The 16668-nt window shown below is 36.6% G+C and overlaps 1 protein-coding gene across 1 annotated transcript; it reads left to right on the plus strand.

Annotated features, from left to right (window-relative positions):
* The first annotated feature begins 1572 nt into the window (after nucleotides 1–1572).
* Nucleotides 1573–15943, plus strand: LOC143850525 (putative disease resistance protein RGA3). The gene is made up of 5 exons (XM_077359768.1): nucleotides 1573–4872; nucleotides 4914–5409; nucleotides 5698–5741; nucleotides 11086–11178; nucleotides 15682–15943. Exons 1-2 carry the CDS (start codon nucleotides 1590–1592, stop codon nucleotides 5390–5392), a joined length of 3762 nt encoding a protein of 1253 aa, XP_077215883.1. The 5' UTR covers nucleotides 1573–1589; the 3' UTR covers nucleotides 5393–5409; nucleotides 5698–5741; nucleotides 11086–11178; nucleotides 15682–15943.
* The last annotated feature ends 725 nt before the right edge of the window (nucleotides 15944–16668 follow it).

Below are 16668 nucleotides of genomic sequence, written 5' to 3' on the forward strand. Positions count from 1 at the left end.
ACACATCTTGTCCATAAGATTAAGGCCTATGAAATCAATAGTTTAGGCACCTTGTCTTTTGGATTTTGAGAATTGACCGAGTCCAAAATTGCTTATCGAACTAAAATCTTAACTCCGTTCTGAGTCCAATAATAAGTTTTCGGGCTCAATCACTTCTCAAAATCCCCTGTTTGTATTGGATTATGTCCTGTTTGTATTGGATTAGCACCCAAAATTGATTATGCCCTGTTTGTATTGGATTTTGAGTACTGATTGTGGGTCCAAAACTGATTAATGGACTAAAAATTAAACATGAATTTGAGTCCAATAATCAGTTTTGGACTCACAATCGGTTCTCAAAATACAAAATTGAGCCTTAGAGTTCTAATCTTGTTTTGGAGGTTCTCAATCGATCAATACTTTTTTCTATGTGTGGTGCCTCGGTGGCTAGAACACGTAAATCATGAAGAATAATTATCGCTTCTTTGTCTTTTATGTAATGTGGGCACAATCAAGCTTGCTTTTCATTAAGTCGGTTACTATAGTGTGATGCTCCTTGTCGGCCATGACCGTAAGTACACACCACTTTTCAAGTCTACAAGAAGGGCTCTGTTTGGTTGCAGGCAATTACCTAGTAGATTAGTGGTGTAAGTAGTCAATAAGGAGGAGGAGAGCCTTGGATTTACCTGGAACTTACCTCATAGAATATTGGTAGGTAGTTTTTGCTTGTCAACCAAGTGGAGTACTGGTAGGATGTGTCATTACCAATATATAGATAGAGAAAAAAGTAAGAGAGAGAGAGGGAGCATCATTCCCAATCAAACTTTGATTCTTGAGCACGTGAGTGTGGTAGACGAATTATTTCATCTTTGATTCTTAAAGTGGCCCAATCAAACTTTACTTTTCTTAAACTGGGTTGCTATTGTTTGATTCTCCTTGTCGGCCACAATCAAACTTTACTTTTCTTAAAGTGGGTTGCTATTGTTTGATTCTCCTTGTCGGCCACACGGAACAATAACATTAACTAGTGCTTAAATGCTTAAATGGGCCCCATTTGATAGTAAAAATCTCCCCATCAAATGAATGACAATATGGGTCCCATCATTAACTAATCAGAGCCATTCATTTGATGCGTCCCGCTATTTTTTACAGTCTATGTGATGTCAAGATGGAAAGATTTGTATGATTTTTGGGGCATATATAAAGGAGATTCAAGGCAAGGTCAATCAAGTGAACGGTTAAGATCAATTAACTATTGGGCATACTATGAGATCACTAGAGCATTTTGGGTCCCATCTTTAACTTATCAGAGCCATCCATTTCATACCAGTCCACGTGATATTAAGAATCGACGATTTGCAATAATTTTGGGGCATGGAGATCCAAAGCAAGGCCCAACGGTTCAGATCAATCTATATCCGATTGCTGGTCATTATTTCTTAGATTTCTTAGATTACTTGTTTTTCCTCACTGCAGGAGGCTCTCTGTGCTAAAAAAAACAGAGGCGTTTTGAGTTCATAGTGCTCTAAGCTTGCTTTTTCTTTTTGAATCACGATTTGTTAGTTCGTTGCTTCTTTCTCTGGTTCTTCTCTCCAATACGGGAAGAAGGTATGGCCGATCTATTACTGTCTCCTCTTGTTGATACAATCGTTGGCAAATTGATGGATTCGGTCATACAAGAGATTACATTACTATGGGGTGTTGATGAAGAGGTCGAAAACCTATCCACCACATTATCTGCAATTCAAGCTGTGCTTCAAGATGCTGAAGAACAGCAAGTAAGCAGTAATGCAGTGAAAGATTGGCTTCGGAAGCTTAAGGGTGTTGCTTACGATGCAGATGATGTAGTGGACGAGTTTACAACTGAAGTGCTCCGATCAAAATTGGAAGGAAATATGCAAACCAGTAACATGAAGCAGGTGCGCAGCTTATGCTTCTCTTGTTTTACTTCCAACCCAGTTAAGTTTCGACATGAGATAGGACATAAGATAAAAGAAATTCGGGAGAGATTGGATAAGATTGGACAGGATAGGCATCACTTTCATCTGAAACAAGGAGATGCAGGGAGGCGGCCTGAAATAAAAAGGCAACCACAGATGAGCTCGATAGTGGATGAATCAAAAATATGCGGCCGGGTTAACGATAAAGAGGAGATAGTAAAATTGGTGTTGGATGAATTTGCATCATCGTCATCATCGTCATCCAAGGATATCTCTGTTATTCCGATTGTCGGCATTGGGGGCCTCGGAAAGACAACTCTCGCCCAGTTTATTTACAATGATAAAAGGGTGGGAGATCATTTTCCAGTTCAAGGATGGGTCTGCGTCTCTGACGATTTTGATATTCGTGGACTAACAAAAGCAATTATGGAATCAGTGACAAAGAAACCTTGTGATCTTAACGAAATCGATCCACTTCAAGTTAGCCTCAAGGAAGAATTGAGTGGCAAGAGATTTTTACTCGTCCTAGATGATGTATGGAATGAGAATCATAGTGACTGGGATAGGCTACAGTCCCCATTAAGTTCTGGGGCAAACGGAAGTAGAATTATAATAACTACTCGAAGTTCAGAGGTTTCAAGAATCATGGGCACTATTCCCGCTTATAATTTGGGTTGTTTAGATGAGGATGACAGCTGGTCCTTGTTTACACGACGGGCATTCATAGTGGGAAGCTCAGATGTACCTCCAAACTTAGTAGCAATTGGAAAGAAGATCGTGAAAAAGTGCAATGGGTTGCCTTTGGCAATAGAAGCTCTTGGAGGTCTCTTACGTTCAAATACCAATGAGAACAAGTGGAAGAATATCCTTGAAAGTGAAATGTGGGAAATATCAAAGATGAGAAATGATATTATTCCATTACTAAAATTTAGCTACGATCACTTGCCTGCATGTCTGAAACAATGCTTTGTGTATTGCTCCCTGTTTCCAAAGGATTATGAATTTGAGAAGGACACTCTAATCCAATGTTGGATTGCAGAAGGATTTATCCAACCTGAAGGAAGGAAGCGATTGGAAGACATAGGTTTCGCGTATTTTGATGAGTTGATGTCAAGGTCCTTCTTTCAATATTTTGAAGGGTTCTACAGATCATACTACAAGATGCATGACTTAAATCATGACCTTGCACAATCCGTTTCTGGTGATGAATACTTCAGAATAAAAAATAGTGTTGACTCTTGGAATGTCACTGCAAAGGCTCGTCATGCATCAGTTTGGGAATACGATGAACGCTCACAAATTTTTGAGTCCTTCCATGAATCTGAGAGGTTGCGCACATTTTTGCTACTACGAAGGTACGAAAGACTCACTAAGCAAGTTGCTCACGATTTCTTCCTAAAATTGAGATGCTTACGGGTGTTAGATTTGAGTCATAGCTGTGTAAGAGATTTGCCGGATTCTATTGGCGAATTAAAATATTTGAGGTACCTTGATCTCTCTCATACAAATATTGCAACCTTGCCTGAATCAATTGCTAGCCTCTATAATCTGCAAACACTGAAACTTTGCTATTGCAAGCAACTTGCTGAGCTACCAAAGTCCACCAGCAACCTAATTAACTTACGGCATCTCGCTTTGGAGGGTTGTAAGATTTCTACGCCGCTGGAACTTGGGAAATTAATAACTCTTCAAACACTGACAATATTTGTTGTGGGCAAAGAAAGTGGATATGGAATAAGGGAGTTAAAGAACTTGACAGAGTTGAGGGGAACTATTCACATTTCAAATTTAGAGAATGTGATAGATGGGAACGAATGCAAGGAAGCCAATTTGAAGAAGAAAGAGTACCTTGATGAGTTGACGTTGGAATGGGGAAATAATAATCCACGAGGTGTTGCAGTTGATGAGGAGGTACTTGAAGCCCTCGAACCTCACTCCAACCTCAAAACCCTAAAGATTTTATCATATGGTGCTGTTAGTTTCCCAAGGTGGATGATGAGCGGTAATTTGACGAATCTGAACACTGTTAGTCTCGTTCAATGTTTGAATTGCCAACAACTTCCACCCCTTGAGCAGCTACCTTTCCTAAAGAAGCTCAAGATTGATGGAATGGATGGATTGAAACATATTGAAGGTGAGTTTATCGGTGGGTCCAATAAGGTTATTAAGGGTTTTCCATCATTGGAGAAGTTAGAGCTGGTAAACATGCCGAATTTAGAGGAATGGTGTGGAGCAAGAGAAGGGGACATGCCATGCCTTGGTACACTAAATATATCAAATTGTCCTAAGCTGCAGAGATTTCCCCACCTCCCATCCATTAATAATTTGGAATTAGGAGACTGTAATGAGATGGTACTGGCCTTGGTTCCTTGCCTCACTAGTATAAAGTCGTTACAAATTCGCTCTATTAAAGGCTTGATATCCTTACCCCATGGATTTCTTCAACCTTTAACCGTACTTGAGAAATTGCATGTCGCTGGATGTAATGAATTGGTGTCTTGGCCAAAGGAGGTCGGGTTGCATGACCTTCCTTCTCTCCAATATTTACACATTGAGGGGTGTCCTAAACTCGAGTCATTGGGAGACGACGAGGAGGGCCTTCCCATCACGCTTAGATCTCTCGAGATATCCCACGGTTGTGATAGCCTCAAGTGTATGCCTACATGGGGGCTAGGAAAACTGAGTTCCCTCCAACATCTGGACTTGGTTACTCAATGCCCATTCTTGCCAGCGGAGAAACTGCCCGTCACTCTTCAATCCCTTCAGATATTCTCATGTTCTAATCTTAAATCCATGTCCAAGGGGATTTTCAACAACCTTATATCCCTCAAAATCTTGGCAATTAGAAATTGTCCGCAACTGGAGTCATTGGCAGGCGAGGAGTTACCCACGGCGCTTAAATATCTCTGGATCTACGACTGTCCTAATCTCAAGTCCCTATCCAAGGGGATGCGTAATAACCTCACCTCCCTCGAAGAATTATATATTTATAACTGTCCACAACTAGAGTCATTGCCAAACATCATGGCCTCCGTACAATGAGAATTAGAAAGTGCCCTCTAATGCAGCAGTTTCCAGACATGCTTCCATATCTTTCAGTTGATAATGTTGAGATCTTTTCTAAAAACCTTACATCCCTCCAAACCTTAGTTATTTGTGGATGTTCACAAATCGAATTCTCTCCAAGCATGCTACTGCCCCCCACACTTAAAACCCTCGAGATCTGTTCGTGTGATAATCTGAAATCCCTGCCCAAGGGGATGTTGAAGAACCTCACCTCCCTCAAAACATTGACCATTTGGAATTGTCCTCAACTCGTTTCCTTGCCGGAGGATGGGCTGCCCACCACGCTTCAGGAATTATATATTGATGGCTGTCCGGAAGTAGAGAAACAGTGTCAAAAGGACGGAGGCCAATATTGGCCCAATATCTCACACATCCCCAAAATAGAGATAACTGGCTCGAGGGTTTGAAGACTACTCTGGAGAAGGTACACGACTGTCTCTCCTCTTGGCTTTTGTTTTATTTTTTTTGGTATGTAAGATGGGATTGAACCTCCGACCTCCAAGTTGTTGAAAAAGCCTTAACCATTGAGCTAGAGGTTCAATCCCAAATTAGGGCTCTTGGATTTTATTAATCATATGAATAGATTTCAATCCATTATTTATTTTAAAGAATAGTAAACCTCAATTTCTCTCTATCTCTTTTCATGTCCTCATTTTATCTCTTTCACTTTCTTACAAAACAAAGGAAATAATTAATTTTACTGGAATTTCAGGTTCATAAAGAAGGACACTCATCCATGAAAAATTAAAAGAAAAGGCAAGTGAAAATTACCTCACTTTCTTCTCCCCAATCCAATCATTTCTTTAATTTTTTCATTATATCTCAATTTTTTTTGTCTTAGTCTTTGCCTAATATACAGTAGATTATGACTTGTTTGAGACAAAAGGAACCCTAACTGGGATGAATTTATCTTTTATGCTTCATTGAATTTATGCTCTGTTTTGGACCCTTTGATTTATGTTCCTTGGGTGGAGTGTTTGTTGTACTTTTCTTTGTTTTCCTTTTTCAACAAGTTTCAACTAATCCTTGCAAAAAGAAAAAAATATCTTTGTATATGTATACATTACTTGAGAATTTGATCAATGTATGAATGTGAGATCTGTGCATAATTAAAATTAACAAAGTCAAACCAGCCACCATGGATTTTTATTTTCCTTGCTACTCATTGGTTGTTCCTTGTCATTATTTCTTGGTATCATTCTATTAATTGATCTTGTGGCTGAAATTTTAGGCATTCAACTCTTCAACTCTTCTTCCTTTTTATTAAGTGTTGGTTTGCTTTAAATGTTATTTGATTCGTGATTTCATTTGCAATTGATTACATTCCATATACTTATAAGAAGATGAAATTGTGTCTACACTCTAAAGGTTTCCCTCTTGAATTTATTATGCCAACTTCTGTTTGAACTGAGCATCAAAACTCTACTAATTTTTAGGTTGAGAGGTACATGCAAGATGTGATGCTAGTAGAATGCTTTCTTTGTTAGTATGTCTAGGTTGAGATATTTTAATCTAAAATCAAATTCCAAATTAGTTGATGTGATGCTAGTAGAATACTTGTGTAAGAGATTTGCCGGACTCTTTGTTCTAGCTCTATAGATTAGAATGGAACAACATGATGCTGGAAAAAACATCTACTCAAAGAAATTCTAGATGCCCATACAAAATTCTGTCTTACATGGTTCAAAGTAGGTTAAATGTTTTTCTTTGTTGTATGTCTAGGTTGAATTTTTATTCTCCAAAATCAAATCTGACATTAGTTGATATGATGCTATTAGAGTGGTTCTTACATTTTTCTTCATTTATTTTCGAATTTACTTACCTAGTAGTCTAGAATAAATTGTTACCTTTTTGTAACAAAAAGAATCCAACTGGGATGAATTTACCGAGTACCCATCGCTGAATTTAAGCACTGTTCAGGCTGCTTTGGTTCTTATGTGTTTTCCTTTTCTTTTTCCTTTATTGGCTTTTTCCCTTGGTGCAGTATATGTTTTATTTTTCTCTGTTCTCCTTTTACAATTAGTTTCAGTTTCTCCAGGAGGAAAAAACTGTCTTCATTAAGAATGTGATCAATATGTGTAACTAAGATCTATGCATAGTTAACTTTATTAATGTCAAACAAGCCACCATGGATTTTTATTGAACTTTCTATTCATTGGTCTTTCCTTGTTATTATTCTTTGTATCTTTTTTATTGGTGATTTGATTTGCAAACAGTTACATTCCATATGCTTATAAGAAGATGGAGTGGTGTCTAAAGGTTTCTCTTTTGCATTATTACAGCAACTTCTATTAGAACTTAGCATCAACATTGAATTAATTTTCCAACTTGCCTGTACCTCTGTCTCTATCTCTCCCTCTTTCTCACACGTGTGCACACACATTGAATTTTTTTGCTAAATAAGAAAAATTAAAAACACATATGCAAACACACTGGCATATTGACTTCTTTTTTGTTAAATAAGAAAGAGTTAAACACACACACACACACACACACACACACACACACACACACACACACACACACATGTTAACTTAAATTGCTTCATTGGACCTTTCTTAGTTGCAACTTTTTATTGCTCTAAACTTTCTCCAATTTCTTTCAAATTCTCATCTACTCTTTTAGTTTAGGCCTACCAAATAAAGAATGATAAAGAAGTTGGAGGTTATATCCTAGCTCACCTACCCAAAAAAAATGAATGATCTCTGCCTGTTTCCATATGTTTCCCCTTCTCTGTCATTTTTGGATGCCTTTATCCATTAACCGAGGTTAGTCAAAAGTTTCAGTTGGGGCTAAATGTGATTCTAAAGACTGTATCCATGATTTCTTGTACAAGAAAAGATAAATGGGGAACTGTGGTTTCTGGATTCAGAATTAATACAATATAGTAGACAACAAAAAGTTGACCTTTTACTTCTTCTTTGTAAAGAATTTCCTTTTGGGGGTCTATTTATGAAATATATTATGTTAGAATAAGCTTATTATTTCCTTTCATATAAACTCAATCCTATATTAGATAGTTTTTATAGACTGAACATGTTCTCAAGCCAATTTGGTTGGGAAGAGTTCATTTCATTGTCATCCATATTAGGTTTCTATATATGGATTTCAGTCCAATGACCAATTTGCTTTTGTAAAATTGCATGCAAGGTTGTTTTGGATTTTTCTTTATCCCAAACTATCAACCACCCTATGCAATAATGTCAACTCATCATGCTACATCTGGAGAAAATTGTCTTTCTTCCATCATAGTACCTCCATATCCAGTCTAGATTAAATTTCCTTGAAGCAGAGACCAGAAAATTTTCATAAAGAAGGAAATATTCCTTTATTCAAACCTCCAAATGCCTATACTATCTTCTCCAAAGGAGGATTATTGCATGATCCATTCATATTCATAAATAGAGTTCATCTTACATGACAAAATATAAAAATTAAGCTTCATTGGAAGGGACTGATCGTTCCTTTTTCCATATTTGTCTATTGATCTCAGTCTTAATGTATAAAAATTAATCCCAGTTGATTCATGCCAAGCCTCCAGAGCCCAATATGAAACATGATTGCTGAAACTTCAAACAGTGATTAGGAACATGCATATCTAGTAGTCATGATTAATGTATAACTGATGTAAATCAAAAGTAAACACAACATGATTTGGAAGATTTTTTTAATGTATGAAGAGAAACCAATGCTGCAGCCATCTATTGTCAAAAAGGTGCTGCCCAAGGGGGTGAACATCCATCTCCTCATCATCCCCTCCAACTTGATCGATCAGGAGAGCATTATATACGATTATAATACTTTTCTTTCATTAATTCCCTGGTAGTGGTCCCCCAAACCCCAGCTTACCCACCCAAAAAACTTTAATTCGAACAATGAAGTAGAGAGATAGAAAATTTTAAAAATTCCTACAGAAATTTCCCAATAAATAAAAAAATTCCAAAATCATGAACTGTTTTTTCATAGAAGCAGTTAAAAAGATCCATTAAAATTAGCAATCATGAATTGTTTGTGAATAAAAATTTCCATTGAAAAATATAATCATGAACTGTTCCATTGAAAGGTTAGCATGAATTATGTGGAGAGTCCTTGTACAAAAAGCTTCTTCTAATGTCTACACCATAACTCTCTAGTCCTAAACTGATAGTACTTTCGAAATGAACCCAAAAAAATGTCTCCTTGGTACTCTATAACTATTGAAACTTAAGTAAGTAATAATATTCTTTGCCTAGAAAACTCAGAAAAAGCAACTTTTAAATTATAAAAACTATCGATTTACCTACTTCCGAGAAACAAATGATGACTATTTCTCCTATTACATGTTTGACGAAAATTCAAAGCTATCCAAATACAAATAGCTAGAACATGGGTATAAAGCACAAAGAAGGATGTGGAGGAGATAAAGATAATTTCAATGCCAACGATAAAATAACATTTAACACTACCCGGAAGTTGAAGGGAAGAAAGGCTGCTCGGCAATTCTATATTCCTCACAATTACCAGCTTTCAATCTTTTAAGTATAAATGTCATATCAATCAAAAGTTCCATACATGAACCATGAACCAACTCCCTTATCTGATATAGGCTATCATTGAAGATTTCGAACAACTTACAAAGAATAGGAAACTATGAAAGGTAAAGTTATGCAACCTACAATGCATGGAAAATTCAAATACTAACTGAATTCATCCTAGAAACAGTCTACAATGCATATAGGTCAACGATTGGCAACTCATAACTACCATTTGGACCCGCAATATGTGGTCACTGTAGATTGACCATCATTCTTTTCTCTATTCAAATTCCTTCTTTTTATGTTTTATTTTTTTGAAAAGGTAACAGATTTTTTTATTGCTGTAAGAGTAAATACAACAGAGGGGACGAGACATCCCACAAGTGTAAAAACCCATACAGCATGGAGCCTGAAACTTCCAGTCCACCCATAAGCATACCAACTGATAGCAGACTCACCAATATGCCTCCTTTTTATGTTAAATTCCTTTTCGACTCTTTCTTTTATTCTTTTTAATTTCGTCCACTTTTATCATGGCAAAGATGGCCTCCTCCTTGTGAACCGTGTGACTTATATTCTTTGGATGACATCATTCTCCCTCGCTTGGAAAGAAAGTTGCCATTGGGTTTTCATTCAACTCACCATTTTGGAACTCCACACAAGTGAACATCTTGCCAAAAAACAAAAGTAGCTTGCATCAGAAGCCATCCAATGAGACTATTTTTTTGCCTTGAATGTGGCCTTCCCATTCATTACCCGAGTTGATTCGGATTTGATCTAGCCACTTCTTAGTTTGACGTTGTTGAACATTCTGTACTAGCGAGCATTTCAAACATGTCATCTATCTACGTCTGTCCGTGCATGTTGATTTCTGTTTATTATGGTATTTTAGTTTTTTGGTAATTTCTTTTATGCAAAATACATTGTCAAGCTCTTTAATAGAACAAAGAAAAACAGATTATTTTCCCCTATGAAGGATTTCTCCTCTCTCTCTCTCTCTCTCTCTCTCTCTCTTACATGATTATAGAAGATATTACACCATTCCATACAATAGGGATCAAGTTCCCTTAACAAGGGATTGAGTTTAACCTCCTATTAGATACACAGTTTTCCTTCTTACACCCTTCGAAGCCATAGATCCTTTTTCCTCTTCTATATAGTTCTCAATTCTATCTTCTTTTCAAAACCCTAATCCATCTCTCTCCAAAAATGGAAATCCCACACAGATCATACTCTCCTCTTTAAAAAAATTTACCAAAATTTTTATTATTGTCTCACTGTAGACTCTTCCAACAAATTATTTCTACGAGTACAAGGTCATCCAATTCTTTATTATCCAGTTACGTTTTTCTGAATACCCATTATCGTTTGAATTATCTACTTGTTTAGATGTTGCTTTAGTTGAACATGCAGCGAAAAGAATTTTCATCTTGTAGTTTTTCTACAACTTTACATTCCATGACTTTATTTATCTCAAAATTGTTATGTTTTTGTATTCCATCTAAGCAATAAATCAAAGACGTACCAAATTGACGCGAAGTTCAAGTAATATATATGTCAACTTACATGCTAATCTTTTCATTCAGGTTAAGCGAATTCAGCGGGCACCATTCTCTTATGGAACAATACAGATGGCATATTATCTAAATATGCAGTCTGGAACGGATCTTGAACATCATGTAAGTATAGAATTTAATAACCAATAGGTACCTCCGTACAAAAAAAGTTATGCTTGGTTACTATGCAATTCATTATTTCCTTCGTACCAACCACAAAGATAAATCTGCATACATTTTGATGTTTTCCTTTCCTTTTGTATTGTTATATTGGTCTGATGCTTCAGGACTTCCTAAAGGAGCCTCATGAACTGTCTTTTGACCCAATATGTGGTTCATTTTTTAGAATAGAACAAAAAAGGAAGAAGTAACAAGTTCAGAGAGTTGAATTGCAATATTCTTAATAGCTACCACAAATTCAAATAGCCAATAATGAAATCTCCATTACCAATTCTATGTAAAATGCCTCTAGATGCACAGCCAAAATTGTTTCTTGGAGCTCTGTCTTTGTTAACAATTTTTCTTTGCTTTGCTGGTGTGTATTGTGTGTAACTTTCTACTAAAGCATAAGTGGGCAGGGATTGCAATGCAAAGCCACTGGTTCAATCCCTAAGTTTTGTACAATCATTGAAAAACTGATGGTTCAGATGCAACCGAGCAACTGTAGTATGCTTTTCAACACCAAAACCATGTTTTGTCCGGCCCTAGAAATCTTACTAGTCGAGCCCTTTTGGATTCTTCATCTGTTGATCCTACCACAGATGAATTTAATGTTTGCATCATTTGATTGGAAGCTTTGCCCCCCCTAAATGAATAGGAGTTGTAGTTGTAGAAATCTTTTTTTTTAAGACATAGGATATCCCCACCCCAATTTTTAGGGTGGGGCTATTCCCTACAGATACGCGCAATCACCCTAGATGAATAGGAGTTGTAGAAATCTGACAGGCCTAATTCAATCTCACGTACAAAAGGAAACAAAAAACTAATATAATGATAACACGAGTGTTTTATGCGGTTTGAAAATGGTGCCTACATCCATGGGAGAGACGACAATCTTGTATTATATGAAAAACAGAGGAACAAAGATTACAATAGATTAATGAAGTAGAACTCTTGGCAGCTCTTTGTATCTTCAAGGAAGAACTATTCGGAAATCTTATAGTCAAAGGTGATCCATGCCAATTGATGTAGTAGAAGAATGTCCTATGGACCTTGGAGATTAGCAAAATGGCTGTTAGAATTCTATCTATAAAAATTTAGTCCAACATTCTTCAACTACATTTCGACATCTGCTAAAGATACTGCAAATAGGAACCAAAGGAGAGAGCGTGGAGCGCTCTTCGCAAAGCATTGAGAACACCCTCCCGTTGCAGTAGTTCGTGGTACACGTCAGAGGGGTTGTTGTTCCTGTCCACGTCCTGCTACATCTATCCAAGCAACGAATGTTTCATCCATTTTGTGTTGCTGTTTTGTTTCAGGCACTATTTTCCTGATGGCAGGTTCTTTGAGATTTAGTTTTTTCTTAGGCATAGTGGTTGGGTTATAGAGTTGTTAGTACTTTTTAGTCACCTGCTTGGTACCTTCTTTGTTGGGACATCTCGTTCCATTTTGCTATACCACATGGTCTTATTTTCAAATGATATATTTTTATCTTTAAAAATAATAATGTAGCCTAGGCATGTGGTTGTATTCAGAAAGATTACCAGGTTTTAGTCATGACCTTAAGTTGAGTTGGCATGGCTAGTCACCCTACTGAATAAAATGGTGCACGACATTCTAAAATATTGGATAAAACTTATTTTACTTGGCGTAAAATAGGACAATAAATTCAAATACTCAATAAATTATTTTTTGATTTTTAATTTTGGAAACTTGGGGGGCCGATAACTCCATGTTATCCAAGCCTCAAACAAAGACATGGTTCGGAGCAACTGGCGAAAGTGTTGGGACCACTCTTCACAACCCTATCAGACAATATGAATCCCAATTGTTCCAATACTCAGCCATATGGGTGTGTGGCACTATGAGTGCATGGAGCTGGCATTCACTTTGTAACTTCTAATAATTCTTCGATATTGGCTTTACAATCAAGGAAACATTATTGTACTAACTGAGAATCTGTATGAATATGCTAAAAAAACGCATAATAGTGAGAGACTGCAAATTTTAGCAAATGCAAAAATAATTTACTAAATAACAACATAAGTAGTGAAACAATTTGATTATGTAGCCTATAATGTAACACTGAAATGTATTGACAATCTTGTATTCTTGTATATGAGAGCAGAGAAATATATTAAAATGCTGTCATTGATTACTTATTTTATTAGGTTGCATCAGTAGACATAATTGGAAGTTCAAAAAGTTAAAACCTCTACATACTGGCCCATACCTCCTACTGACAAGTAGAAAAACTAAACTAAAGAAATCTAGATGCCAAACATGTAATCAACAATCCAGAGAGTTGCAAAATAAAGGTTTGCATAACTTATTAAATGTCTTTCTCCTAATGATAGTACTTTCAGTACCCAATAGCTTAAGCATTGCTGCTTTAGGCACCTCTCAACTGGTGTGTTCTGTTAGAGCATAAGTTTGGACTTGAAGAGGACCCTATTGGGTTGTTGTACCATGAAAATTGCTTGATTTACGATTTGAAGTGGCTTCTTTGGTAATAATATAAGAGAAATGACTATTTTGTTGTACCCTGAAAATTGCTTGATTTATGATTTGAAATGACAATACTTGCTCTCTACCTCTTATAAGTTAGGCATTTCTCTTAACTCTATCCAAATTCTTGAGTTGTGAGATTAGCTAAATTAAGCTACGCTCATCATTTATGATCCACAGCTCACTCAATTAGAGCCCTAACTACTTCAATGAAATGAGTTCCAAAGATGATATTAATCGTTGCGCTGGAACAATCAGGTTGAGAGTTTGTCCAGTCATCTCAATGAGGAATTTAGCTATGCCACCCGCCGACCTTACACTATGAGTACTGTTGTAGCAAAGCCAACAGGAAGATCAGTCCCCGGGCTCAATCTAGGCTATTAGCCAGGGTCAAGATGGATGAAGGGGTTGTCAGGGAGCTTTATAAGGAATTGTAGGATCCATAGTTGGAAATACTGAATCTTCAAGGCATATACTTTTAGCTGCTCAATTTCATTTTGAAGGATTTCTGTTCAATTTTTCTATCTTTCAGCCTTCGTTGAGTTCCTCAAGATACAATCTGATGGCTTGGTGACACGTATTCCTTCTTTGGATGCAAAGTTATATTATGGAAGGATTTGCTGCTCCTCATCCTTTTGGAGTTATTGAAGGAGAGGTATACGAGAAGGTTCAAAGAATGTTGCAAGTTATGACAATGGTCTGATGCTCTGATCAAACTTATTAAAGATGATGTCTCAGAAATGTCTACCAATACTAAGAAAACTGAAGATTTTCTAGGTGTTTGTCTTCCATAGAAAAAGCATCCCTTATGCCCTGTTCGGTTGCTCGTTTTGGGGGCATTGTAGGAGTTTCAAATGCTTGATATCTTCCAAAGATCTCCCCAAAGCGTGTTCGGTTGTCATTTAGACCTTTGACCACTAGACAACTTCTAGACATCATTCTTGCTTTTTATCCTAGGTGGAGCCTACGTGGCGGAGATGCTCCCCCCATAATCTTCTCCCCAATTTTCACAATTTTGGTGGAATTTGAGGACAAGATCTCAAGAAGTTCTTGTCTTATTCTCTTTTCTACCTTTCTCTCTTTTCCACCCTTCATTTTGGTAATGGCACCCTACATCTTCCGCTAAACTTCTCGCGGATTGCCACGTAACCGAACACCATCGGTCAATCTTCCACTATTCTTCTCCCAATCTAATCTTCTTGTCTTCTTCCCTTTGATTTCTTCTTCTCCTAATCCCCCACCGAACTTCCAGCAACCGAACAGAGCATTAAGATTTAGTTCTTTCCTCGTCAGGGACTGAAAAAAAATTAACAAGCTTGCAAAATTTGTATCTATCCTTGAGAGATTGAATCTCTCAGAAATGGGCATGGCGACTAAACAGTACGTGCACCATATTCAAAATATTCTGTCATCTTATTATAATTCTCAACATTCCAAGAGAATATGTCATCTTGCTCATATACTACTCATAGTCTAAGATCTGGTTGGATAGATTTGCTCAGCCTTTGTTGGGGACGTCAAGAAAAAGTACAGAAGGCCATATATTGTTTTAATCTTCACTAAATAATAGTGAGGCCAAATAATTTTCTTATCAGCTGCCTAACTGCCTTTGCAAGTGTTCTAGTGTAAAACTTATTTTGAATAGAGATTGGTGGTGATTAAATTCATTTTAATGTTATTTCTCTATTGGGTACTTTCTGAAATATTCAGTTAGCTTTCCATTCAATACTCATTACTGTTTGAATTTGTCACTTGTTTAGATTTTGCGTCAGTTGAACATGACTATGTAAAGAACTTGTCGTACTGTAGTTTTTTCTCCACCTTTAGATTCCATGGAGTTATTTCTCTGGATATTCTATGTTTATGTAATATAGCTATGCAGCAAATCAAGGATGTATCAATTTCAGCTAAAATTAAAGTAATATAAATTCAACTTACATGTTAATCTTTCCATTTCAGGTTAGCAACTCTTTCCATTTCAGGTTTGCGAATTTAGTCGGCACCCTTCTCTCGTTGGAAAAAGTACAAAATGTGAGATTTTGTGTATCTGCAGCCCTCTGTCCAGGAGATAATAATGTATGGCTATGTTTCCCCCCTACAAACTTAGCTATGATTGGTTTGTATGCAATTCATGATTGCAATATAAATATGTATGTTGTTATTCTTTTTGTACTGTCATATTGGTTTTATACTTAAATGTGACTCATAGATTAGCCTGTGATTGAATTTATGAAATGAAAGAGCATGTTGTTCTTGTTTTTTAGCATAGGAAAAAGTCTAGACTGTTGCATTACAGTATTCTTAATAGCAACAAAAAAAATCCAAAGGGCCAACAATGAAATTTCCATTAGCAATTCTATTTTGAATGCCTTTGGATGCACTACCCAATTTTTTTTTGAAGCTCCATCTATATGAATTGTTTTTCTTTCCTTACTAGTGGGCAGCATTGATATCTTTGAACAAAAGCTAGAACATTGTTTGATCTTTTAGTCTTTTTCTTTCTTCGAGGTATATAGGCATGGATTGAACCCAAACCTTGTGGTTGCAACCCAAAGCCACAATCTCAAGCCCTAAGTCCTACAATCATTGAAAGATTAAGCCTTGTGAAAATCAATCTTTAAATTTCTATTGGGGAAATCCAAAAGGAGGCCTAATAAGTCAATGGGCTAAGATCATCCGATCAAGGTGGTCTGAACAGCAATAGGGTGGATATGTATTCACGGGCCGGATGAATGTACCTTTTCACATCAACGAGGCACATGTAGGGCTCAAAATGTGGTTGTTGGAAATATAAGAGTCCAATAGACAGTTTTTTATAAAAAAAAAAAAAAGTAAGAGTCCAATAGACAGTTTTTAATTAAAAAAAGAGTCCAACAGACAGTTTTTTGTTTTTTTTTTCAAACGATAGTCCAAGAAACAGTTCTATATAACTGTGTCCAATCTATT

This window comes from Tasmannia lanceolata, unplaced genomic scaffold (genome assembly GCF_043159265.1).
Source record: "Tasmannia lanceolata isolate RefF3 unplaced genomic scaffold, GAP_Taslan_0.1 ptg000018l, whole genome shotgun sequence".
Taxonomy (NCBI): domain Eukaryota; kingdom Viridiplantae; phylum Streptophyta; class Magnoliopsida; order Canellales; family Winteraceae; genus Tasmannia; species Tasmannia lanceolata.

What these genes read in the sequence shown, in the direction of transcription:
- LOC143850525 (XM_077359768.1), top strand. Translation starts at nt 1,590, where the DNA reads ATGGCCGATCTATTACTGTCTCCTCTTGTTGATACAATCGTTGGCAAA. An exon ending in GTCCCTATCCAAGGGGATGC is followed by an intron (nt 4,873 to 4,913) that starts GTAATAACCTCA and finishes TATATTTATAAC; the next exon opens with TGTCCACAACTAGAGTCATT.